At 46.8% G+C, this 25,258-nt stretch overlaps 9 protein-coding genes across 9 annotated transcripts; 4 read left to right on the top strand and 5 right to left on the bottom strand.

Moving 5' to 3' along the window:
• Positions 1–24: 24 nt before the first annotated feature.
• On the bottom strand, positions 25–4,244 carry FPOAC1_000145 (uncharacterized protein; the record flags this gene model as incomplete). Its single annotated transcript, XM_044844765.1, has 6 exons — positions 25–523; positions 582–1,181; positions 1,241–1,564; positions 1,614–3,286; positions 3,339–4,140; positions 4,189–4,244. 6 exons carry the CDS (start codon positions 4,242–4,244, stop codon positions 25–27), a joined length of 3,954 nt encoding a protein of 1,317 aa, XP_044710681.1.
• Positions 4,245–5,162: 918 nt separating this feature from the next.
• Positions 5,163–6,423, bottom strand: FPOAC1_000144 (uncharacterized protein; the record flags this gene model as incomplete). The annotated part of the gene is made up of 2 exons (XM_044844764.1): positions 5,163–6,048; positions 6,101–6,423. 2 exons carry the CDS (start codon positions 6,421–6,423, stop codon positions 5,163–5,165), a joined length of 1,209 nt encoding a protein of 402 aa, XP_044710680.1.
• A 2,738-nt stretch (positions 6,424–9,161) lies between these two features.
• Positions 9,162–9,879, bottom strand: FPOAC1_000143 (uncharacterized protein; the record flags this gene model as incomplete). Its single annotated transcript, XM_044844763.1, has 3 exons — positions 9,162–9,496; positions 9,559–9,643; positions 9,703–9,879. The coding sequence occupies 3 exons, from the start codon at positions 9,877–9,879 to the stop codon at positions 9,162–9,164; spliced, it is 597 nt and encodes a 198-aa protein (XP_044710679.1).
• A 464-nt stretch (positions 9,880–10,343) lies between these two features.
• Positions 10,344–11,057, bottom strand: FPOAC1_000142 (uncharacterized protein; the record flags this gene model as incomplete). Its single annotated transcript, XM_044844762.1, has 1 exon — positions 10,344–11,057. The coding sequence occupies one exon, from the start codon at positions 11,055–11,057 to the stop codon at positions 10,344–10,346; it is 714 nt and encodes a 237-aa protein (XP_044710678.1).
• An 800-nt stretch (positions 11,058–11,857) lies between these two features.
• On the bottom strand, positions 11,858–12,966 carry FPOAC1_000141 (uncharacterized protein; the record flags this gene model as incomplete). Its single annotated transcript, XM_044844761.1, has 4 exons — positions 11,858–12,217; positions 12,292–12,650; positions 12,703–12,835; positions 12,892–12,966. 4 exons carry the CDS (start codon positions 12,964–12,966, stop codon positions 11,858–11,860), a joined length of 927 nt encoding a protein of 308 aa, XP_044710677.1.
• Positions 12,967–13,609: 643 nt separating this feature from the next.
• FPOAC1_000140 (uncharacterized protein) lies at positions 13,610–15,727 on the top strand (the record flags this gene model as incomplete). The annotated part of the gene is made up of 3 exons (XM_044844760.1): positions 13,610–13,829; positions 13,891–14,745; positions 14,799–15,727. 3 exons carry the CDS (start codon positions 13,610–13,612, stop codon positions 15,725–15,727), a joined length of 2,004 nt encoding a protein of 667 aa, XP_044710676.1.
• A 494-nt stretch (positions 15,728–16,221) lies between these two features.
• Positions 16,222–18,480, top strand: FPOAC1_000139 (uncharacterized protein; the record flags this gene model as incomplete). Its single annotated transcript, XM_044844759.1, has 3 exons — positions 16,222–17,026; positions 18,398–18,416; positions 18,471–18,480. 3 exons carry the CDS (start codon positions 16,222–16,224, stop codon positions 18,478–18,480), a joined length of 834 nt encoding a protein of 277 aa, XP_044710675.1.
• Positions 18,481–18,630: 150 nt separating this feature from the next.
• Positions 18,631–21,263, top strand: FPOAC1_000138 (uncharacterized protein; the record flags this gene model as incomplete). The annotated part of the gene is made up of 9 exons (XM_044844758.1): positions 18,631–18,677; positions 18,729–18,851; positions 18,904–19,163; positions 19,215–19,379; positions 19,428–19,972; positions 20,019–20,292; positions 20,357–20,532; positions 20,580–20,763; positions 20,815–21,263. The coding sequence occupies 9 exons, from the start codon at positions 18,631–18,633 to the stop codon at positions 21,261–21,263; spliced, it is 2,223 nt and encodes a 740-aa protein (XP_044710674.1).
• A 1,414-nt stretch (positions 21,264–22,677) lies between these two features.
• FPOAC1_000137 (uncharacterized protein) lies at positions 22,678–24,484 on the top strand (the record flags this gene model as incomplete). The annotated part of the gene is made up of 2 exons (XM_044844757.1): positions 22,678–24,141; positions 24,200–24,484. The coding sequence occupies 2 exons, from the start codon at positions 22,678–22,680 to the stop codon at positions 24,482–24,484; spliced, it is 1,749 nt and encodes a 582-aa protein (XP_044710673.1).
• Between the last annotated feature and the right edge of the window lie 774 nt (positions 24,485–25,258).

Below are 25,258 nucleotides of genomic sequence, written 5' to 3'. Positions count from 1 at the left end.
GCCACCGTGGGATGAAACGCCACTCTATCGTTCCCGTATGGTCAAAGTAACAGGCTCCTCTGCCTTCACCAGCGATTGATATGCCCCTCCATTGGTCGTTACCTCATCGTTGTCAAGATTCTCGAAAGAGACTTTGACTATACCTTGATCTTCGAGAACCTCATCCAAGATGGCGACATCACTAGCAAAGATCAAAGTTAGGGCGTTGGTGACTTCGAAATCGCAACTTCGCCCTTTGTCTTGCATCAGCCATTGTTGTATCTTCCTAGGCAACACCGAGAAAAGGCACAGCTGCTTGTTGTTGTCGTTGTAGTCCACATAAATAGTGATATCTCCGTCGAAATCGGAGGAGATATGCGCAAGCGTCTTTGGCGAACCCTTTGACTTGATTCTCTCATCATCTTGGACTACTACCATATATGTCAAGATGGAATCGATTTTCACAAATTTTGCTGTCCGTAGTTTCTGATATAACGAGAATGCATCTTTGAAGGACCCGTAGTGGTTGAATGCTTCAGCAACACTAAAGAAAATGGTTTACGATTAGATCCACCACCCAAATTTTTGATTTATATACTTACCGAGCAATGTGATATGCCTTGGAACCTAGTTTCAATTCTTCGTAAGTGTATCGCGAAGTAGCATTCAATCTCTCTTCCACCAGTACAGAGAGGTATCGATTCTCAATCCCGAGCCACTTAAAAAGAGGCTGTAGCCGTCTCACCTCTGTGACGTCGAAGCTTAGCATCTTGATGCTAGACTGCATTGCCTTCCTTAAGTACTCGCGGTCCCCAATAGCAAACTCTGTGTCAAGAGAGCATAGTTCAACGGGACTCGGCGGCTGACCCTCCCCAGTAGGGCGTTGCACGGGGAAGATCTTTGCTGCCTTCATTAGTTCTGATGGGTATTTGTGGAGAAACTTTGCTTGATCCATGAATGATAATATGGTTGTCTTCACTTCTTCCACATCGGTTGAAGTGGAATAAACGAGTTTGTCGTAAGAAGATATTCGGATACCCAGTTTGTCGACAAAGAAGTTCTTTAAGCCCGGGTAGCATTTCTTAAGGCTACAGTTTGTCGGTGTGATTTCTGACTCAGACCAGAAACATTCCTTGACGGGAAGCCATTTCGAATCTTTATCATTGTGCAATAAGATAACTCTGTCTTCGCCAAAGGCAGTCCTGTTTCTTGATGTTTAGCTCTACTAGAAACGACATCCCCAAAACAACGGCGTGCGTACCTCAATTCAGGTGATGAATTTATCTCCTTGTCCAAATAGTTGTAAATTTTCGTAATCCGAGCTATGTTCTTACAGCCATCGCCTCGCAGAACACGCAATTCCTCCACCAAATCTCCCGCGGTGGCATCTGGTATGCTTAATACGACACGGAATAAATGCGAAATATCTTGCAAAGTCTTCTTGTCAAGAACGTTTCTTTCGTAAAAACTCTTGAGAGAACGCCGATTCATTGTATTATTAGGCGCTTTCCAGTGACAACAGAAGGTGCCGTTCCAGGGTACTCTACTATCTCCGTATAAAATACCCGAATTTCTGAAGAAGCTCCTGTGATACTGTTAATCATTTCCTTGAAGCAGTACAGATTGAAACTTACACTGCGCGCCGCTTTTCGTCGTCAGAGCAGACCAGAAACCTTGTTTTTATGACAGAATATAACTCGTAAATGTTTTTCACCTGCGAAGCTGTGATCGTCTTGCGCGAGCGCTTAATAGAATCCAGAATTGTAGTAAAAAAATCCAGATCCTGGTCCTGTTTGACGCCAAAGTGCTGTGTGAGAAACGACCATTTGGTAGTGATAGCCAGACCCTCATATTTGTCTTCTCCAAGTTTCAGGAACGGAAAGGTTTCGGGATATTTCATATAACGGGCCACAGTATCTTTGAGATTTGGATGGGGGAGCCATGTGTCGTCAAGAAGCATAGGACGGTCCAAGCCGCAGAGGCCTTCTGCACGGAGTTCTCGAATCTCTGATAACAGGGCTTGATTTTCCGTGATTTGAGACCCCTCAAAAGCCCAAATGTGTTGAATCCACCCCAGAAATCTGTCTGGTCGATTCTTGAGAACATATTTACAGCTCTCAGACAACAGTTCCGTCTTTTCGGTCCCGGGTTCAGATGGCTGATCAGCAATCAGACTTAGTCTGTCCTTCAGACCAAGGCAATCACACAACCACTTCCTCCAGGGTACATGAAAGACTTCAGGTTGGTTTGGTGCATTCTCAAGAAGGTATGGGTGTAAGTAGTCGATCGGATGGCTCAACCCAAACATGCCCATTCCAAGGAGACTCTGTGGAGTATAAGGATGTTCCGTTCCTGGCAAGTAAATGATGTTATCGCGAGGCTTCATCATCTTCTTATCCATATTCATAACCCTCACTGCGCTGTACTGCTGTTCGTCCATGGTTTTGAAAGAATGATGGGTGAGGTATAGATAATGAAGGTAACTTTTGATATCATCGAGTGAAAGTTCTTTAGAAAATGTCTCAAAGATCAATTCTCTCACCTGGACAATAGACGCCTCCATGACCCCAAGCCGCTGATATAGTGCTTTTGGGTAACGTCCATGACTTCTAGATTCCCTGATAAATGCCAAGTCTAGAGTCTCAGGGATTAGAAAGGTTCCCGTTGAGGGGAAATAGACTGGTTGAGAGACTGCTGATACCAAACTGCCATCTTCAAGTTGTAAGATACGAAGTGATTTGACCTTTTCTGAATACTCATCATCATCGAGAAGTTTCGAAATGAGTTTAGCCAAAGCAGTGTGCCACTCTTTGGTCCAACTTTTCTTATGCCAACGCAAATTGGAATGGGTAAGATGAGCTTTCAGCAGATCAAGACATTGAGCGTTGCTAAGATCTGCGAGTCCATAGTCTCTCAAGATCTGGGTCACCTCTGGAGGATACTTGCTCGAAAGAAACAGGTCATTAATCTCATCGTCCAGCAACGGGTTTCCAGCGTCGTCTTGAGCATCAGGGCCTGGTGAAGCAAGGTGATGGAGAAGACGCCATTGTTTCGTGTGTCTTGATAAGAACACAGGATTCTGGGATATCCAATCTCGGATAATATCATGAAGAAAGATGGAATCTGGGTACATGCCGGGGAGGAACCTCGGCCAGCCGTACCGAAGAGTTGGGTGCTCGGAGAACTGCAAAATAGCCTTGATGAATAAATCTGCGACGTCATGTTCAAAGTCTAGGCTTCTGAAGAATCTAGGCATAATGTAACTATACTCGTCATTGTCGATATCATTGTCTGTGTGAATGTGGAACTTGTACAGGTTATTAGCGGTGGCACGTCAATCTGACAGCAATAAATCTCACCTTAATCCTACATTCGTCCAGTGGGTCAATATTGAACTTTTTCAATGGACCGAGTTTTATTTTAACCTCGAAATCAGTCGTTAAGGGAAAGGCCAACGTAAGATTCGCTGTCAAACCAGTTGATGGCTGCGACCTCCCCGTCACATGGAAAAGTTCAGTATGTATATCCTCTTCACTGTGTTTCCGCTCAACAGTGGTGACTTTCACAGACACTCGGTATTCGTCGATAGTTTCCTTTTCGAAATGCCTGGATCGAGGTATGTCCACAAGCTGACGGGACTCTACCTTGATAGACAGTATATTTTTCAAGAAAAGGATAGATTCCGGCCCAAGGCGTTGGAATTGAGATATGATGATCTCTCTTAAACCCTGGATCTCGTCCTTTCTGCCTTGATCGTGAAGATAGAGGGTGATGCGTGTGACGTTATCAGGGACGGTTTGGGCGGGAGTTACCCAGGTAGGTCTCATAATGTCGCTAATGTCATGATCGGAGGTATTGTGCTGGAGTTCGAACGAGAAATTCCCGGACTGGATGTGAGTCCTCTTGGTAGCGGCGACGATTGTTTTGAAGTTGGCTTTGTTTATTTTTTCTTTGTTGGCTGGCTGGCAAATAGCTCGGAGGTCTTCTTTGGTCAGGGCGTCGCTATTGCAGTCGGAAACAATTCTGTCGGGATAGATCTTGAAGGTGATGAATGGAGAGTTGTCTTCTGCCTTGGCTCTGGTAAAGGTTTTATCGTTGGCGTACCGGAGAAGTTCGTACAACAGTCTCTTTGCGCTTTTCTCAACGTGTTTTCCCAGCAGACTTTATAATCAGCAATCATGAATATCAAGATAGTTTTAGAACACTTACGCACTGTGGCCGCTCAGGCTTTGGATGATCTCTTCTGCCTCCTGTGCGCTCGCCATGATAATGAATCGGAATAGAAGGAAAAGGATACGATCTTCAGTAGAATAGCGATGGATAGAACGAAGGGCTTTGGTTGAATATGTTGAAAAGAAGAAGACAGGAGGTATAAAATCCCTCGCTGTTGGCAAGGATGGGATAGATGGTGTTGGAAACATCAACCAACATGCATATTCCGAGACGCCAAGCTTGTGGGGGGACCCTGGAAAGAGTGACCAAACACGTGTGTGTGTGTGTAATTGAGCTTTCATTGACCCTGCTCTTAGGTGTTCTAGCTAGTAGGCAAGCTAGCTACTAAGGTAGGGGAAATCTAGGGCTATTTTTAGGTAAGGAAAATTATCCTAGCGAATTAAAACCCTCCTTAATATAATAAGATATACAGTAAAGATATATAATTAGCCCCTTAAAAACCCTCCCTAGGATTATCTCTATAGGTATACCTAATCAGGCTTAGACTATTAAGGTTCTATCTAATAAGGAGCCTTTTTCTCCTCTAATAGCTAGTAAAGTTAAGAGTCGCAGAATTCAAACCTACTACCTTCGGCTCAGAGGATAAGCCATCGGCTAAGCCCGGTGACCACTAACCGCTGGACCACCGACCCCCGAGTGACCAAACACCCCTGTCATTCACCTGGAGCTGAAAGTCAATGTGATATGATTTAGGTTTTACTGAAATCACCAGTCATGGCTCATTCTTGGGCGCTTATGTAGGTTGTTTTCTCTTCTCTCATCTGATGAACAAAATGGCACTGCGCGGAACTTACACCAGATGCAAGGCTGAGTTAATACATCCATCAATCTCCATGACATTGGTAATAGAGGTTGAACAATTTTTGATTGAATTAATTATTTTTACCCTGACCAATAACCACCATGTCTTCAGAAACTGTCCTGTTCTGCCTTGCTAAAATAACTATTTTCTAATCGGACTTGACACGATTATAAAGGAGTATCGTGTAAGCTTCCATCCATCGATTGTTGACAGGGACCGCATGATAATCGTAGTCCATAAGCCCTCCGTAGACGTCAGCCGCAGTTGACATCAATGTGTCTGCAACAGTGCTGCCTCCTCCTCCGATTCTAGATTCAGCAGCTTTGAGCATTTGTTTGTACTCGATGAGCTTTGGCTTGGTCACTTCAATACGCTCAAGTGCATAAGGGTTGGTCTCAGTATAGAACGGTGTCTCTCGGTCAAGTCCAGTCAGGACAGGGTACTGGGCAACGACCTCGATCGGTGCAGCCATCATTCCGTCGAAGTCGATGACACCGACAATTCGGAACTCGTCGTCCACGAGAAGGTTGTGGGCTCCAAAGTCGCGGTTCACAAGCCCGAAAGGCCCATGGTTGGATTTGCTGTCGCTGTACAGTGACATGAGATGCTTGAATAGAATAGGATTCGCGAATGATGGAGTCTCATGAAGTTCAGCCTGTGTGTGATTTGCGCAAACCTGAAGGCGGTGGTCTGCTACATCATTGTAGTACTCCATCGATGTCTTCCAGGGGCCTTTGCCAGTCTCCATCTCTGGGCCGATGAAGAATTCCGAAGTTTCTTCATCACAGTAGAGGCTTCCAATGCGATCGAACGTGAGGCTGGATAGGGTGATTTGGATATCGGCCATTTGCTTTCTGAAACGTCGATCCTGATCGGGTGTGCCATACAGGTCGCGCGCACATTTGAGTTCTTGTCTCAAGTCTTGAGCAACAGTGCCGTGAATGTAGTCCATCAGAATGTACGGTGCTCCGAAGTCGTTGGCTGGATCAGCGTTATAGGAATGGACTTCGGGGACGGGAATGGAAGTTTTGGTTCTTGATTTGTGTTAGCATACGTTCCAGTGCAGATCTGTGATAAACGACTTACTTCAAAAGTTTCATGCTAGCAATTTCGATTCTGATAGTTTCTTCGGTGCTCAGTGATTCGCGACCGCCGGGAATAAAATCGGCTAAAGGCATCCGGATTCTCGCGACCCAGCTGACGCCATCGGTGAAGTCGACGCGCCGGACCATGTTGAATTGGCCGCTGGAGTAACGCTCACTGATTGTACAGTGAACTCCGTTCCGAAGGGTTGATGAGATGGACAGTAATCGATCCCAGTTAATTGTATTGAGTATCTCCAACTCGGCGTCCAAGTATGTACTACCGGGTTCGCCCTCACCAGGCTTAGTCCATAGATTGCTGCCCATGATGAAAGGTGATTGTTTAGAGAAGAGTGTTTGTAGGAGAAGCGGCTTCCTAAATACTAAGAAAGGGAGGTGTTGCTGCCTACCCCGTTTTATGCATGATTCCTTCCGTACTCATACTTAGGTAACTGTGATTCACAAACCTAACTGTAACTCTGAGTCACTAGGTAACCAAAGCAAGTGCTGTATGCTCAGGTATGCAGTGCACCTGACATCCATCGTACTACCTTTGCACTGCCACCAGACCCAGTGGTATCACTGTAGGTGCTTAGTCCACTGGAAAAGATGCAGTACTGCTATACAGACGTTCTCTCATGGAATGCACTGGAAAAAGCCGAGCCTTTACTGAAAGAGCTCGATGTGAAGGTTATGCGATGCTAGTACCATGTTGGCCTTCTGTCACTTATCAGGAAACTTGGTATTGTAAGAAGAACTTTATCGTGATAATATGTCAAGTTGCATGAACAGTTTAATCCTATGCTCTAACTTATAACATCAAGAGACTCAAGAAGGCGTAGGCTATACTAGATAGACAGTAAAAGAATATGAACACAGTGACCTTTTGGTACGCACAACAATACGATTTTGCAACTTTCAACAGTCTTATCTACTAAATAATTTCCTTGAATACATCCCGTACACTCCACGGTATGACTGACATCTAACCATGTGGAACATCAATTATGTAGTTTGCCCACAAAAAGTACATTTTTCGCCATTCCCGACTGGCCGTTGACACTTTGTGCAAGTAACGTTGTACGAAAGCTGTTCAATAGGAGGCTCAACAATCGTCGCAGGCTTGGCGTCACCTGTTGTCTGAGTCATATTTGAGTTTGATGTAAGGTAAATGTATCTAGATAGGTCGTTGGGTACTTGGATGTTAAAAGTGTGTTGTATCTTGAGCATGCTGGAGACCAGTATGGGGTAGTAAGCTACGACCTTTATACGCATTTTAAAATACTATTTACAATAACATATATTAAGTATTGATATCTAAGACTGAATCTGAATATCTGAAATATTCCTCGGGATGGGATTTACTGAATAGAGAACTGCAGGCTTGTCCACAGATGACTATTGAGTTGATTTTTTATGTATACTTCGGGACTTACGCCTCGGACATCTCTAAATAATAGTCCACAGATGACATAGACGATGGTTATATCTACGAATTCACTCCCTATAATGTTGACCTACGTGACTATTCTGTCACAGGCGTATTGTAGAACTTAGTATACGACGGATTTTTATGTGATAATGTATGAACTATACATTAGTTCTCAGTGGATAATATCTACACAGTTTAAAGTCTCAGACCTTCACTAGGGGGTTTAATTTTCTTGGATATAGTAAATGCACTGCTACAATAGTAGCATTTCACTGACTTGATTTATTAACTACCTTGTCTGAATCCTTTCCCCATCCATCTCGGTCTCTGGGCACCAAACCCTCGTCCGTATAATAAATGATGCAACAAGCAGAAACAGAGCTCTTGACCGGCCGAGCATGGTTCATAAATTCATTGTAGAATAACCCTTAATTCTTTCTCCCACAGGCACCACACTTGGTGCCATTCTCGACTTGCTTGCCGCATTTACAAGTAACCTGGTACCCGAGTTGAGGAACAGGGGGTTCAACAACAGTCTCAGACTTAGTGTCACTAGTTGTCTTGGTCATGGTGTTTATGTTTGGTGGAAAAGTTGATATATCTAGATGGTTAGGCAATCGGATGAATCGGATGCTGAAAGTGAGTCGTATTTGTGAGTCTGCCGAGGATCAGTATGGGCGGTAAGGCACGACCATTATGTAGTATTGGGATGCCGTCTAAAATAACACATATTGAGTGTTGATAGCTAATAATGGATCTGAATATGTGAGGTAGTCCGTCCCTACTGTGTGATTGACTGAGTAGAGAAATGTCTTTAACGTTGTAAGACTTGTTCAGCCTCGCACTACCTACAGGTCTTGTTCACTGTGTCGATGCCCTTGTCTCCGTGATTCTACTTCAGGTTTGTCCACATTCACATCCTACTGCTTCGCAGCTCAAGCTCCGCTTCCTTAGGCGTGTCTGCATGCCACTTGTCCTCTCCGTCCATGATCTCCTTCTTGCCGCCAACTTGAGATCAACCTCAGAATCCGAGTCTCCTTCTTGTCCGCGGTCTTCAGCTTGCCGTCTGACTTAACTCTGAACTCGGATTTAGATTTCAGGTTAGAATCAGAACTGGAGTTGTCCCCTTACTCTTTCGCTTAACTTTAACTTTAGATTTTGTATTCTTGTATTCCTTTTTACACGCCTTCTTGCGCGGAGTGGCGGTTGATCTTGAGAAGTGGACCTTGTATTGGAAACAGGGATGGGTTTGTATGGTGACACTTTGTGGATTCGGTAGAAAAATTCCATGGCTTGTTCGATTGTGGGATTCGCACCGGCTACTGCGATTACCATATTCCCTGTCGGTGAATTTACTGACAATCAACATGGCGCGGGGAGACATACGAAACAAAGGCGATCGGGGCCCATTGCATATAACAATCGTTTACGTTCTTGGTACTAGATATCTGATGGTGTCGATCATCGGTATCTATAGTATCCAGTTCTCTGTTCGTTCGTTCGTCCACCTGTCAACACGGAGTATCCAACAGTGGTCACTCCTAAGTCATTCTTCTCCTCTGTTACCCAAGGCTTCCATGTAGCTCAGCCAGGATCCCGTATTAACTGAGGTCGAAATGCAAAGACCCGATTGTTACAACTCGATCAACGGCTCATCGTCGTACTCCCAAACTTCAACGCCGTCTGCATTCTTGTAGATCAGTTTTCCGATGGTCTGGCGGGTCCTGTCGACAGCAAGTGTACCGACTTCTCGCTTAGCCTTACACCACGTGCAGGTTTTGTCCAGCATGCCGTTGATCTTGTCGCAGTAGTTCTTTGAGACTAGGTCTTTCTGGCGTCTGCAGGTCCAGAGGACATGCTCCTCACAGGGTTTGGTGGTCTTGTTGGGCATTCTGAATGGCAGGCTGATACGGATCGAATGGGTCTGTCGGGGGGTATGGGTCGGTGCTGGTAGGGTTGTTGATCTGTCTGGAGATTGACGTTAGTTCGGGCAGCCGGATGAAGACCTGGGTTTAAGGTTGTCTACTCACAACAAGATGTAACTAAAACTTGGGTAGAATTGTATGTCGCGTATCTTGTAGAAAGGAGGTGTTGCTGTTGTTCCTCGGTAGACCACTTTGGATGAAGTTATGGAAGATTAATTCGTCCATGGTGAAGATCAGGGGAATAAATACTGGCAGTGACTTCCAAGACGTTTGAACCCAGTAAACAACGACCAAACGCATTTCGTTTGGCGTTTGGAGGTATCCCAGCGGCGTTTGAGCCATAGGGGCTCTCGCGATAAAATCAACAATGCGCTTGGAAGTGGTATGTCCGTTTGTATGTGTGGGATTACAGCCATCTTCGGCCATAAGGGGAGTCAATAACGTGATGGGAAGAAAAATCCCGAGATCTGTAGATTGATAGACCAAGATAAGAGATGGTCGCCGCATTGTGGAATTACCGAGATAGCGGAAACGGACACGCATTACGGTTCACAATAATAGATGTGATGGATCAAAAGTTAGATGGCGCAGGACAAAAAGTGGAAGACCTGTTGTCTAGGTCACAGAATGTAGCGAATTTAGCGGATGGAAGTTGTGGAACGAAGATGACAAGGCTGCACGGCCACGACATCTATGCATGTTGAGTCACTTAACAGATATCCCAAGTCACAAACATTAGGCACATAAGTAGCAAAGCATTTTGTTCAATAACTGCATTAATGATAGCAAAATAAATTTTCCAGGGTATCCCACGCAAATACCAGTCATAGCCAAACATTTCCTTCCTTGGTGCAGACCCCTGTCCATGATCACTCAGCTCAACACAACCATCACTTATCTCCCTTGTTGTACATATCCCTGATCATGGGATGGAGTTGGAGGCCAGCGGCCGCGTCCGAATCCTCTGACCAGTTCTCGAGCTCTGCCTTGGGCTTGGGCTTCTGCTTGGAGGATTCACCAAACTCGTTAGTGGTGTGGCGAGAGCGGTGACCTTTCACGGCCTTGGGACCGGTCTCCTTCTCGGGCTTCTTACCCTGCTCCAAGATAGACCAGTCAACATCTCGAACTTGACCTTTCTGTTTGACAGGAGCAAACATGACTCCGACGATGCGCTCGGAGTCTGTCACCTGCTTGGCTTTCATGAACGCCTCGTGCATTGCTTGGGCGGACCCAACATTGAAGGCCATGCCAGTGGTAGACTCTCCAAGGGGGAGAGGAGCGCAAATGTTGGCTTCTTTACCCATTGTGTTGTTGGGATCAATCACTCTCATGCCAAGAGTGTTGCCGTTCTGGTCGCGAACAACTTGGAGAAGCATGGTATCGACGATGTGAAGAGGTCCATTGGCCGCATTGGCCGTGAAGTAAGGGTCAGTACGTTCTTCAGTAGCGGGTTTGGGGTCAAGGGAAGAGATGTTTTCGATGGCCCGAAGACGGAAAGACCCCTGAGGAGGGTTATGAGAAGGAGGCCAGGACTCGTCCATGGTGTGTGCGCGGTTGCGTTGGAAAGGGATAGGAGAAGATGGTTTAGGAGGTGGTGATGGCATCTTGTCAATTTGGAGATGATTCATTTTGGAGTTTGTCTACTGACGATGATTGATGATTGTGAGTTTGATCTCAATGTTTGCTTTACAAGATGATCTCAGAGTTGATTGCGAAGAAGGATTGCTGGACAGACTCGACGATAGAAAAGCAGACAGTGTAGTTGGGTTGGATTGAACGGGCTATTTATTGTCATCTGGTGGCACTACAAAGCATTTGCTATTCATAAAGAAACGGACAATGATATTATTTCTTTTGTTCACCCTTCAAATTGTAGTAGCATCACTGAAAAGACCCGTGTATCGCATTTATCTGCGCTGGTATCCAACAGCTGCAACACTGTAATAACAATGGAGGGTCTTATGATCACCGACTTGATGCTCAATATGCCGTGTATGGTAGTTAAATAACAAAGAATACAGAGAACAATCGTGTTTCCACCCTTTGACAGACAATTCTATTGTTGGGGAGAGATACTCTTACAGTGGTTGATTAAGTGATGGTCTATGACCAAAACAGTGCACCCACTTCAGAGTTCACAACTGATACCGTCTGCGAGGCTATGTAATCTTGTGATGTCCAGCAATTTTATATGTAGGCTTACGTGCACCAGGTAGTCGCTTTTGCCCTCCAGCGATGCAATTATCACAGATTCGCACTACTCAACACCACAGACGTTGTCCTCATTGTATTAGACAAAGTGACCGATGTCAGTATAAAGAACAAAGTTATTAGGTCGCTACTTGGACGAAACTTCTTAGGCTATTCGTTTCTACCACCCTAAAGCTTAGGAACCCTTAAACCTTTAATGCCACTGCCCCGGAATACCATCCAGATTGACCTGAAGCCCTCCAGCGAGAGCCGCCAACGCAAAGAGGGTGCTCATTACCCAAGGATGGAACGGGTGGTTGGGGTGTAGGTTCCATTCCGCTACGGCTTTTCCAATCCAGTTGAGGGCCCAATCTGCTGTTTCCGATGCCAAAGTCGCGAAATGATCTGCGGCCCACTCGTCAAATCGTGCGCAGGCGTAGACACTGGTAGCTGGACCGTGGGTGTAGATTTGGTAACCCTCAGCGTTCTGGAGCTCATCACGGATTTCTCTCATAATGTTCATCAATCGAAAGTGTACCATGGGATGGTTTAGATATACGAACACCCCAAGAGCCTTTGAGTAAGGTAAGAGTCAGAACATAAGCCAGAATACTAATCAGAATGAAGATAAACAAATGATAGACTTACGTTACGTATGCATTCTATGAATTTTGCAATGTCATGAGTCATGTATCTTCGCATGTTGCTCTTGCTAGTCGATTCATGATGACTCCAGATTCTCGATTTGACGCCGTTCAGATCCTTGCCGGCTAGTACGAAAACATTTTCGAACCGTCTCGCTCCCAGTACCGTCATTAGACGGCGTATCGGAGTTACTGCGCGAGATACACCGATGGGTACCGCGTTAGGGATAGGTTGGAGCGCTGTCACCGTCCAGAAGTTGTAGTCCATGGGAGGAAGTGTAGATACGGCTCCGCTTGGCAATCCTCCAGTGATGCTGGAGTTGACGAAATCCCGAAACGACTGCCTTTCGAAGATGTGTTCCGCTGCCGTTTGTCAGTACATCAAGCCGAAAGAACAAAGAAATCCGCTACTCACTAACAAGCCCGGCGTTGTTCCCAGCTAGAGGGAAGATACGATTAACCATCGCGTGGCTGGGTGTGGTTCCAGTGTAGTCAAGAACCCGATTCCATATGTCGTGGTAGACGGGCCATTCACCACTGCTGGGGTACTGTACCAGATATGTCAATTTCAGTTCATGTAAGGCTAAGCTCGTCTTTGACTTACAGGTATCCCATGAATATTGAACTTCACTGGCTGCCCCGTGAGGCTTGATATCACGTCGACGGTGTACTTCGGCATCTTTTCCGGTTCGTGGTGAAATTTGAGGATGATTTAGTGTTGACGATGTTAGTTCATTTGATACAGTTATCGATGGCAAATCTTGTTCTAGTAAGAGTGTTAAAGTTAAGAGAAAGGAAAATAAGGTAATAAAATGTGATGTCAGTGATTCATTAACTGGTTACCTCCTGCTTTATATAGGACTAATGTATAAGGAAAGCGCAAGATTATATAAGGAAAGATGACGCGTTTTAGGTGCAAGAAATAAATAGCCTAAAAGTCGATGAATGACCGTCGCTTGGCTATCATAGCGGTAGGATTGGGTGTCGTTGGTACACTTGGGATTGTCAAGGAAGATTTCAAGAGCTTCGGCCAACTCGTCGTCCTTCGTCTCTCTCTTGACAATAGTAGAGTAGGCCGGAGTACAGCACATTGATCTAGCGCCGCGGCTACATTCTTGAATATTGTGATCCATTGACACGCGCAATTTGTTGCTTGGACATCCGCTGAGACAATAATCGTTGCCTCCCCAGCCTTTGGGAACAACGCCGGTGTGACTCTCCCAATCACAGTCAGTCCACTTCTGGTCTTTGATATCCTCGCGACAGCAATATTTACGCTCCTCACGGACGCGCTTCTTGTTGCTGAAAGGATCGTTGCCACCATGCGCGCTGCACCAGGCATCTCCGCTGCCAGTTCCCGATCTGACAATCTCTGTCACGTCGCTGGCACATTTCCCCTTGTTGCAATTGGGAAATTCTTTGGTCCAGCTGCACTGATTGTAAAGTTGCATCGACTTGTCTGTGCCAAAGCAGCAGGCTGGCTGATAGCTCGGACCACAATGCTTGTCGAGCGAGCCGATCTCGAACATACCGACAGGGCATGTCCCGCCACAATCGCCGTTGTTGAAATCATACCAACCACACTTGGGAACCTCTTCACCAGGTGGACAGCATAACTCGTGGACACCGAGACCGTTGCAGGCTGTTTCGTCGACCATGTATTCGTTGGGCCTCTCGCCTCCGTCGCGGCGGGGCACACGAAGCCATCCTGCCGGGCAATCTAAACACGCATCAACACCCAAGGCTCCAAAGCCTTTCGAGGCTAGTGTTGGTCTCTTTACTGACGATCCGACATTTGATGGTTGCAAGGACGATCGCTGTCGTATGGCTTGGGCTGTCCGTATTCTCGACTCCACTGCTGTTTATGTTCTAGGAACTGGTCTTTATAGTTGGTTTTACAACTACAAGCAAGACTGTGTCAAGACGCAAAACTGCCAGACAAGGGCATTTGAAGTCGAGGAGAGCTACGATCTCTGGGTGTACAATCTCTGTACAAAGGCTTTCATTGAGATGGTATCTCCTCGCAACAGCACCGCCACGTTCGCCCGTGATAATGTCAACGGCTTCCTTTCCTCAATTCTTGCCTGGCTTCAAGGCTCGAAAGAGGTTTCAGGAAAGCGCGTGTTCCCTGGATTTCAGGTTTACCAGGCAGATGATGTTTTGGAGTTTGAAGTTTCAAGCGCCTGTCAGACCGCATTGACGAGAAGGGTACTGTGTGATTCACAAGTTGATGAATTTGCTGAACGTCGGTATCGTGGTGCGCTTGAGAGCAGAAACCGCACAGACTCTGTATGTGACGCAGGGTGTGGCGAGAGTCTACGAAGCTGGTACGAGGCAGTGGTTACAGCTTGCAAAGGATACACACTTGACGAAGCTGTTCCCATGTTGCTAGGCGGTAACATGTGGGCTGGATACAACGAAACGTGTCTCAAGAACGACGCTGGTGATTATTGCAACGGTACGTCCCCTCATCAACATTATCATTGATAATTCCACAGCTAACAGTAATAGATGTCATTTCCAAGTTCACACGTGTCTCTGACTATAAGAAGATGCCCTCGAAGGAGATGTGCTCAACGTGCTATGTCAAGCGCATGGCCATGATGCAATCCTCATCCTACTCAATCTTTGACGAGTACTATAAGGAGAAACTCGAGTACATTTACAGCAAGTGTGGTTTGAAGGGACCGACTGATATACCTCCATCACTGATCCCAGAGCCGGAAGACACTTCGCTCGATTGTGGTACTGACGAATGGTACACAACAAGTGGCAAAGAAACTTGCAACTCGATAGCGTTGAAGCACGGAGTATCCTCTGCCTCTCTGTTTACTGCCAATCAGTATCGTCTGCCCAATTGCAATGTTGGTGCGACCATTGAGCCGGGTACCAAACTCTGCATGCCTCCAGTGTGCCATCGTACTTACACACTTCGATCCGAGGAAGATTGTGATACCATTGAGACCAACTCCACAAACCAGCTACGTGAAGGAGATGTGCAGCTTTACAATCCCTGGGTTGGTTTCGACTGTGTTAACTTGCAGTCATTCACTGCCGTTTACGGTACCATCTTATGTCTCGGTCCACAGTTCGGACAGCATAACAGCTCCTCCAACGGCACTGACACCACTACACCTCCTCACCAAAACCCTTACACTCATGAAAAGATTCCTCCCCCCAACGGCGCCAAAATTCCCACTGGCACGACAGATCGTTGCGGTAGATGGCGTGTTGCAGAGAAAGAAGACACATGCGCTAGTATCTGCGCTATAGGAGCTATAGATATCGATATGTTATTGATGGTTAATACTGGGCTTGTCGATGCAGAAGTTTGTTCAGACAAACTAGTCGTTGGTAACGCGTACTGCATTGGGCCAAATGTTGACTGGAATGCGCCTGCTAAGACTCAAACGACAACGGAACCTGTCAAGACAAACTGAGTGTTAAATAGCTATAATAATCGCAGAGTCAAATAGGGTATACTACAATGTAGATAGATATCACAAGCAGACAATTGGCGGGTGCCTTAGTGTCTTTGAGTTAAACGCGAGATAAAGCATCATTCCTAGATAGGACTTGGTTTAATATACGTTTCTATTTGCACCCCCTCAGGGTCTCAGAAAAGTTTGCTACTGAAAACATACGACATGAAATATGTCGGTCAATCTATGCTACCTACTAACTCAGACTAAGAGTTACAAGGTTAACTTTCGCTACCCACCCACTGTTTTCACTAGACCATTGGGCGCTAAGTCAGTGATTGAATTCCATTTTTGTGGACACCTCTGCCGCCTGTAAACTAGAAACCCTTCTCCTTCGGGCTACTGTTCCCTAGCCGCCTTAACCTGGACACCTACATAAGTACCTAAGTCTTCCTGCTTCTTCTGGCCCACACTTCCATGCGTTTTCATCCTCTCACCTCTTCTCTGTCACAATGACCACGTCTTCAGACAACATGTTGCCGCCTGTCGCTGACTTTGACGACTTGCCTGTTTGGATTAATGACCCTGAATTCCGACAACCTCGCTTCGAGGGCGATCCTCGATGTCGTCGTAGCGTTATGGCCCGACTCAAAGCGATCTTATCGCTGACAGATGGACACAGACCGTTCCGATGGGGATTTGCCATTGTACGCACCGCTTATGGTCCTGGTTCTGATGAGCAGTTTCGACACGCTATCAACATCATCAATCGCGTAGCCAAAGTTTGGGCTGACGATGAGGCGAATAATGTTAAAGAAAACATCATGTATTGCAAAGACAACAGTGCAATTCTTGACCATATTCCCGTCGAGGTTGACATGCGTCCAAACGAGGAGTTCTTACGCCGCTTCGAGAACGACATCCTCGAAGACAAGGAGGCGCTGGAGAATGCTTCGTCGGCCGCAGTTCGCGCCTATTTCAAGAAATGGATTTCGTCGAAGAGAGGCACTGCTCTCATTGGAGACATGCGATTTGCTGCTTGCGTTATGCTCGACGCCGAGACATTGGAACAGTTCGCTGCTGTACCCGAGGGGTTTCCACGAGACACCCAAGAAGGATATAGATCGTCGTACTGGCTCAAGCTGGTTGACACCGATCCAAATCCCGACGAAGCTGTCCGTGTTCGAGTGTACGGTCATGATGATTTGATGAAATACTGGTTCGACCGCAACTTCCGCCAGCGACCCATGTCGGAAATGACTCACAGATCCGATCGTGAGAATCCAGGAGTACTCTACTTCGGTAAACCCCGACTAGGTATGATGCCAAGGATGAATCTTGGAGGCTGGTAAAAGACTCGGTCCATGGGATACCTGCCAAAAGCAAAGAAAATGTAGTCAAACATTGAATGGAATTGCTTTACTCGGATCGTCTATAACCTCAGTGGTCTGCTTGTCACTGCCATTGTCGCTGCCATTGTCGCTGTGATTATCGTTGCTGTTCTCTTTGTGCTAAACAATCACAAACGTGGCTAACCTGTGAACAAAGACAAGTTGTGTCTGTGTATCTGCGGGCGGTTGGACATTGATTCATAGCATCCAGACTCAACTCAAGGCTTTGCCAAATTGCTATATTTACCAGGTCAACGATGTAGATCGATACCAGACAAACACTCATCAAGAATAGCAAGCACCCCTAGAACCAACAGACCTACTCTCTGATACGCATAACGAAGACCTCACCATGGCGCCCAGAACAACCCCTGTTGAGGAACTTGATATGGGTATCCCTCGAAGTCTAATGCGAAATCGATAGATGCAGCTTCGTCACGAAAAATAGGGCTCTTAGAGCAACCTTAATCTCACACAAATACAAAAGCAAGAAATGGCGGTGCATCCGTTGTCTTACTATAAATAAGATGGATGAAAAGTTTTGTACTGGATGCAATGAACCCCGCAAAGAGGGATCGCATGCATTGACCCATGACGGCCTCAAGATCGGATATCTGGGCACCGTCTTCGCTGACGGACGGGAACACTGGCTTTACAGCAAGACGTCTGTTGATGCCATAAGGATTGTGAATGGAAGTTAGAGTATTGGATAGTTTGCGAGGATAGCATTTAATAATGTAGTTGCTGGTTATCCAATCAGACCGGGACAGTTACCGATCCTTGCACCGCGTCTACCGGCACTTGATACCCCGAGAGCCATTGGATGTAACAATAAAAAAATTCATTGCCGATCACGCTGTTTCCCCAACTTATCTTTGACTACGTGGCTTATGTGAGGTTTGTAAAAGCATGCCCGCAACGGTAAAAGCTCCAAAAGATCGACCCCGCGCTATCTCGGGACTGGTATCCGGTGAAAGAATAAAACATTAGATATCAGTCCAGTTTGTTTCTTTCATCATCCGTTGTCACCTAACCCAAATGCGGGGAATGGTTGTAGGGGTTGGGTATAGAACTATTCTTATCTTGGTGATGAACGTGATCAAATTAATTCAGCGGGAGTGTTGGTTTTATCTTGCCGTGATAGATAACGTTCAGCGTCATTGACCGCTAACAAAACGGGTATCTGCAGGTAAAAAGTTTAGATAACAGACCATAGACATCTCTCCACATCATCATCACGCACACCGCGCCTACTTTATTTCAAAACGTCCATCAAAACTCAACTGACCTCATCAAGACATCCCCAGAATCACCCGGTAACGGACCCGATACCGTCGTGTGGGGGAGGACACTGCGCTAACGCTAACCAGTGAGACCTGACAGGGGGATACTGCAGCCGAAACGCCTCGTTCCAGACATTCTTCCATCTTTGCCATCTATGACCATTCTCATTGATCAACGTCCTCACTAAACAGGCGCAGCCTCGAAGCGGTCGGATGCATCGTAATACTCTCCCCAAACATCAACGTCATGGCGTCGGAAAGCCAGCCTCGCAAAATAAGAAGAACGGCCAATGCGTAAGTCTTCAAGTCTCGCCTTTGTTCGTTCTCCCACTGACTCCATCACAGCTGCGTCGCTTGTAGACAGAGCAAGATCAAATGCTCAGGACAAGACCCGTGCCAGAACTGTCAGCGGCGCCAAGTACAATGCCGTTTCACAGAAGGCGTAACAAAGGTTATGGTCTCGGAAAAGTTGGTTCAGCCACATCAACCTTGTTACCAACACTAACCTCCATCGATACAGATACCTCCAAGACCTTCAGAAGCAAGTAGAGCAGTATCAGCGCTCACCATCAAACATCATCCTCGAGAACAGACAGAATACAGAAACACCCTTCATCTACCGCTCACCTCCCTCAGCGACAATATCCTCCGCGCCTCCGCCGTATCGTTCCTCCATAGAAGCATCATCTGCGTCATACTGCTCTCCGAACATATCCCAACCTCACTCTTTTTCTCCGGGTCTCAAACGTAGAAGCGATGCAGCTTTCAGCGACGTCAATGGTGAGTGCGGAGTCGGTACCAGTCTTGCTTCTCCTGCGCTCACGATAGAAGGCTCGCATTCGCATCAACAATCTGAGTCTGAACTTGTCAACCAAGGTCCCACCTCATCATCATCATACCAACCGCAGGGCGAGTCACCGTTGAGTATTTGGCCTAGCGCGTTTACGATTCCGTCCAAGATTATCAAGAATACGCGGAAGAACAGACGGACTTGGAGTAAGTACCCGAACATTTTCCTGAAAACGTGCTGACTTGATGGAATAGTATGGCTGGCGCCGTGGTCGACTTGGTCTTTCACATTACGACTGATGCTCATGTTGGGCGACAAACTACAGCCAGGAGGAGACATGATTCCGCCGCAGTTGATAGAAGACGACGTGTACACTTTATCATGGAATATCCGCCCTCCACATGAAAAACCCGATGTCACTGGACTACCATCTCTCGACTACGCGATCTACTTATTCCACACCTTCAAATTTCATCTCGGCCAGACATACCGGCTCTTTGACGAGGTAGAATTCGTCAACCAGATCCGTGACTTTTACTCGGACGCGCAGAACAAGGCTGAAGAGAACCGCCTTTGGTATGTCAAGTTTCTCTTGATTCTGGCCTTTGGTACGGCCTTTCACTCTTCTCAATGGATGCCCTCCACCGAACCCCCCGGCTCCAAATTCTTTGTGAGAGCGATGGGTCTTATGCCGGATCATACAGCGCTTTGGAAGGACAGTCTCCTCGCAATTGAAGTTTTGGCCATGGGTGGGTTGTATCTCTACTCTATCGACGAGAGAGAGTCTGCGCACGTATATGTAAGTAGATACGTACCTCACAAGCAGAGATACTGACGAGTCACAGCTTGGCCAGGCCATCAGGATAGCTCTTTTGGAAGGGCTACATACACAACTACCAGACAGCGAACTCGGCAGTGAAACAGTTACTCGATGTCGCGATTTGTGGTGGACTTTATATATCATGGACCGACACTTTTCTTCGTCTCTGGGACTGCCAATGTCAGTACAGGACAGTGATATCTCCACGCCAGTCAACCCTCCCAACGTGGGTTCTCAAGATGACAGCGCGAGAAGTCTACAGGTGAACTTGTCGCATCTGCTATCAGTAATTCTAACAAGTAAGTCTGAGTTTTCCCCTTCTTTTTCTCGTCAACAGATCGGTGCAGGTCTAACAGGACGTAGCACTCTACAAACCAGAGAAAACACCACTCGGGCAGTTCCTCGAACAGACCAAGGCTATTCTTCACACTTTGGCGCACCACGCACAAGAGATTGAAAAGATAATATCGATGAAATTCCGGAATTCGGTAGACACGATGCCTCGCGGTACAAAATACATTACGCTTCTATATCACCAGGTCAGTTCACCTCCGATGTCTCAGAGGCCACGGGCTGATAAACGCAGTGTGTGATAGTAGCGACACGCCCTCTTCTACTTTCAGTCCTCAAAGAACGTCTCGATATTCTTGGACAGCCGGGCGCTGAAAACTCGGAAGCCTTTCTTGGACAGACGGCAGCGGTTATATCGACAGGCATCAAATCAGCTGTCAAGACACTCCAGATTCTTACGAGCGAATACAGTCTTCTGGGTAACCTGGCTCTCCTCTTTTGTTGCTTGATATCAATCTGACAGCTTGCAGAGGTCTTTCTCCCCTACGATATCGAATTCACCTTTGGAGCCGCTCTCCACCTCAACATGGCAACAGCTCTATTCCCCGGCGTCGCCGACGATCAAAACAGCCGCTTTCTAGTCCATCAACTTCTCGATAACATGATCGCCCGCGGGAACCGACTAGCCAAAGTCCGCAAACAAGAGCTCGTCTATCTTGAAGCTCAGTGTCAGGAACTCGTCGCGCAAGTACAACAGCAAGGACTACAAACTCTTTCTTTATCAGTTACGGATGAAGCAGCTTCTGAGCTTGCAGGGAAGACGGATGAGGAGAGGCTTTTGACTACAGATTTAGAGGAGGGGACGAGCGATTTGGAGTTTTTGGATAATATTGGGATTTCGTCAGAGGAGTTTATGGCGATTGTGCAGCAGATTGGAGATCCGGATATTATGCCGGAGAATATGTTGACATTGGAGTGAGGATTGGGGTTTCTAGATGGTGCTATTTTCTATGACATTTTTGAATGAGAGTTGGACGACTCTGATATACAGTGGCTATCCATATGTAGGTTACTGGTACTAAGACCCAGATCGATATACCTCGGGTGTCGGGTTCCAGTCAAGTACCGCCCCCCCCTCTGACCCCTCGTTCTTCCTCCCCGTCTCTTGCGTGCTGATTCTTTATACCGTGGAAAGAAAGTGTTATAGAAGATTGGAATGTTGGGGAAATGCGAATACCCTGAAGTGCTCTGGCACATTGAGTGATTGTGCGAGGAGCATTAATTCCTTTTGCAAGTAAACAATTTCGCATTCCCATTGTTGTTTCCAGATTTTCAGATCCTGACCTGGAAAGTTCACCGACGAGCCTTATAGGCTTCAAGCACTTCAAGATGTCTGCACTATCGCATCTCCGCAAGATCCAGGTTTGAGACAGACTATCAAATCAACTAACATCGTTAACATAAACTCGGAAGATGGATAATCGGCATCGGTACTAATTAACATTGACGACTCAGAAGCCGATTAGTTATTAGAGACGTTATCACCATCAATTAGCATCTTTCTTGATCCCTTAACGTTTGCCTTCTCAGTCGATCAGACGATGTAAGCACGAGGTCGTGTTGAAAGATTGGGTGCAGATTGAGCTAAGCTGACCCTCCTCTAGGGTAGTGTCTTTGGTGACATTAGTCTGTAGTTGGCGCCAAGATTGAGATCGACACATAAGCTTCAGAGAGCTAGAAACGTCGTGCTGGAGACTTGAGATACGAATGTAGCAGATCCAAGTTATGCTCTAAAGACTAAACATCTTCAACAAATTATTTTTGTAACCTCAGACTTATTCTGCTACTGCTAAGAGGGTCAGAGACAAAATAAACTTGGATGACAGACTGACTCGTCATACATCCAATTGAGTTTGACCGGAGGAACCCGCCCGGTGGATGGCAATGGCTGCCGTTGATTGGAGAGGTTGAGCTTATGAACCCGCAATTACATCAGCGATCGTACTGTACCTTGCTCTCACGCGATCAAAAATAGAAGGTGCGACCATCACCTGCAGTACCTGCTGCAGTTGCCTACGGCACTGCACAAAAAAGGGCGATCGGCCGTTTTTCGGAATATTCGTTGAAGCTTCTTCCCAGCCACAGAGACAATCTTAATTGTCTCATCACAACACAGAACCTTTCTTCATCTCTCCCTCGACGTAGATCATCAGCAAATGCCCTTGTCGCGTCAACCTGAAGCCTCGATCGCATCGTGGCTCGTGTCAGCCCCGCCATAGCAAATCTCGCCCTTCCTTCCTACGTCACCACTCCGTCAAAACTAAGTCTTGATCTTCAGCGACAAGCTTTCCCCAAGATCTCGGTCATAGGTCAATCCATAGCCATTACACATCATGGCGCCCTCACGAAATAACTCTTCAAATGCCGCCAGGAGGGCTATGGCTGTTGAGCGAACAGCTTCCTCTGGCTCATTCCACGCTGGTGCGCCGATCCCAACTTTGAGCAACTTGCGACGCCAATCCCATCGATACCAGACGTTTCCTACCACGCCGCCAAAGACACCCCTCGAACAGCCTTATACAGGTTCCAATGCGAGCGATTCCGACGATGAAGATGATGGCGAAGAGACTCCATTGCCCGTTCGACAGCTGTTGCTGCTGGCTTTCCTCTCCCTTGCCGAGCAGACCGCGCTAAACTCGATATCCCCATATCTCCCCGAGATGGTGCTCAATATGCCAGGCATTCCCGATGAGAAAGCAGGATTATACGTTGGAATACTTGCGAGCTCTTTCGCATTGGCGCAGCTGTCCACCAATTTCCTCTGGGGATACGCCTCGGATGTAATTGGCAGGAAGCCGGTTCTAATCATGGGCACAATTGCGCTGATGGGTTGCTTTTGCGTCTTTGGCTTCTGCAAGGAGTATTGGCAGATCGTCGTTATCCACGTTTTGATGGGACTTCTCAACGGCAACGCTGCGTGTGTCCCGACAGTACTGGGAGAAGTCACAGATCGCTCCAACCAAAGCCGCGCGTTTACATATTTGCCTGTCATTTATTCCCTCGGTAGTATCACAGGGCCTGCTCTGGGAGGCATCCTTGTCGGTACAATGGGTAAGAAGTACCCCTACTTGGCTCCCAATATTCTCTCCGCCGGTCTTCTAGCTATCAGCGTTATTGTGGTCAGCATCTGGTTCGAGGAGACCCTGGATAAAACCCAAGTCGCATTTGAGAAGCCCGCATGGGTCGACAAGATCCTTTCCTGGTTTCCTTCGCGAACCCCACCCCCTCGACGTCCCTCTTGGAGCGCGCGATGGCCTCGTTCGCAATCCCAAAACCAGCCCCTCCTCTCTTCCGGCCGAGCGCTCGAGTCCGATTCGGAGGAAGACGAAGACGACACTGACGATAGCGACAACAACCTTGACCCCGCCCTGTCCGCCTGGAAGGATCTCAGCCGAACCACCATTCTGGTCCTGTTCACCTACCTCGTGTTCCAGCTGTCCAACATTTCCTTCAACAGCTTGTACCCCATTTTTGCTGCGACGCCTGCCCCTGCCGGTCGCGACTTGCTGCCTAGTAGAATTGGTGTCAGCTTGAGCATCGCAGGATTGGCAAGCTGTATTTTCCAAGCCTTCCTGTTCCAACAGCTCAAGGCCAAATTGGGTAACCTCGGTACCTACCAAATCTCTCTCTTGGGACTTGGTATCAGTATGCTGTTTATGCCGTGGGTCGGCTACGCCGATGACAAGCCACTGTTTGGTGTTGGCAGTGGCAAGATGTGGCTATACATTGAGCTTGGGTTGGTGTTGATCTTGAAGAACTTGTGTGCTGTCGGTGGTTTGTCGAGTGTAATGCTTTTGGTACGTCTCTTTTCTAAACCTTTCTTAAATTAAACCTTGCTAATTGGAATATGTGTAGATCACAAACTCTGCGCCATCGCACGCGAGCCTCGGTAGTCTCAACGGCATGGCACAAACTCTCTCCGCACTCGGTCGCAGCTTCGGTCCCTTTGTCTCCGGTGGACTCTTTAGTCTGTCCATCAACATCCGTCCCAAGGGTGAGGCATTGGCATGGAGTATTTTCGGAGGCCTCGCCATCCTAGGTTGGGTGTCATCATTGTTCATCCGACGAGACGGGCTTGAAAGTGATGATTGGCAGGGCTCGGATGAGAATCTCGCTGAGCAAGAAGCTGAAGAAGCATAACTACATATCAGCTCACGCTAAATAATCTGAAATAGAGCTTTTTGAATGAAATTGATTAGAGAGTTACATGTATTGGGATGGCATTGTTTTGATTGGGCGTATTGGGCGTACTGGATGGTTACTGCTTTTGAGAGTTGATGAAGTAACGAAGCTTGGGATTTAGTGTACAAATAGATATATGGGATTGTGGTTTATAACCGATTCACCTATAATGGCCTACTAGTTTTGTATCAAGTTGGTCATGTCTGTTGTTTTGAACACTGTACAATTGATTATGTATTGTGTTGTGCATGTGGCTCGAGGTGCGTCGGTGATACTTTGGTACAAGCACGTTTGTGCTACAGGGTAAGCTCGTCGGACACGACTGAAGCCATCGTGTCTTTGCGTAATGACCTTGGACCAGTGGCAATTATATGTACATGCAAATCCCAATATCTCAACATGGCAATTCCCGAAAAATGGTGAATTGACATCATTTTCGCAAATGCCGTTACCAGCTGACTCGTGTTAACTACTAAACCTTCAAAACCTGAATCTTGCAAGCTGACTAACAAGTCTAACTTTTTTCTCTTCTCCACGGATGTACAGGATAAGGCGGCTGAAGCATTAATGAGACGGGGAACCCACTCGGCGTTAATGCAAAACTACCTACCTTCGCTGCTTCGCTACTTTGTTTTCTGCTTACTATAGACAGCGCTAGAAGTCTGTAAAGAATTCTACGATGAACCAAAAGAAACGGAGACGCCGACCGAGGCTCTCTTCACACCGTCAATC

This window comes from Fusarium poae, chromosome 1 (assembly GCF_019609905.1).
Source record: "Fusarium poae strain DAOMC 252244 chromosome 1, whole genome shotgun sequence".
Taxonomy (NCBI): Eukaryota; Fungi; Ascomycota; class Sordariomycetes; order Hypocreales; family Nectriaceae; genus Fusarium; species Fusarium poae.
This window is presented reverse-complemented; position numbering and strand designations above follow the sequence as displayed.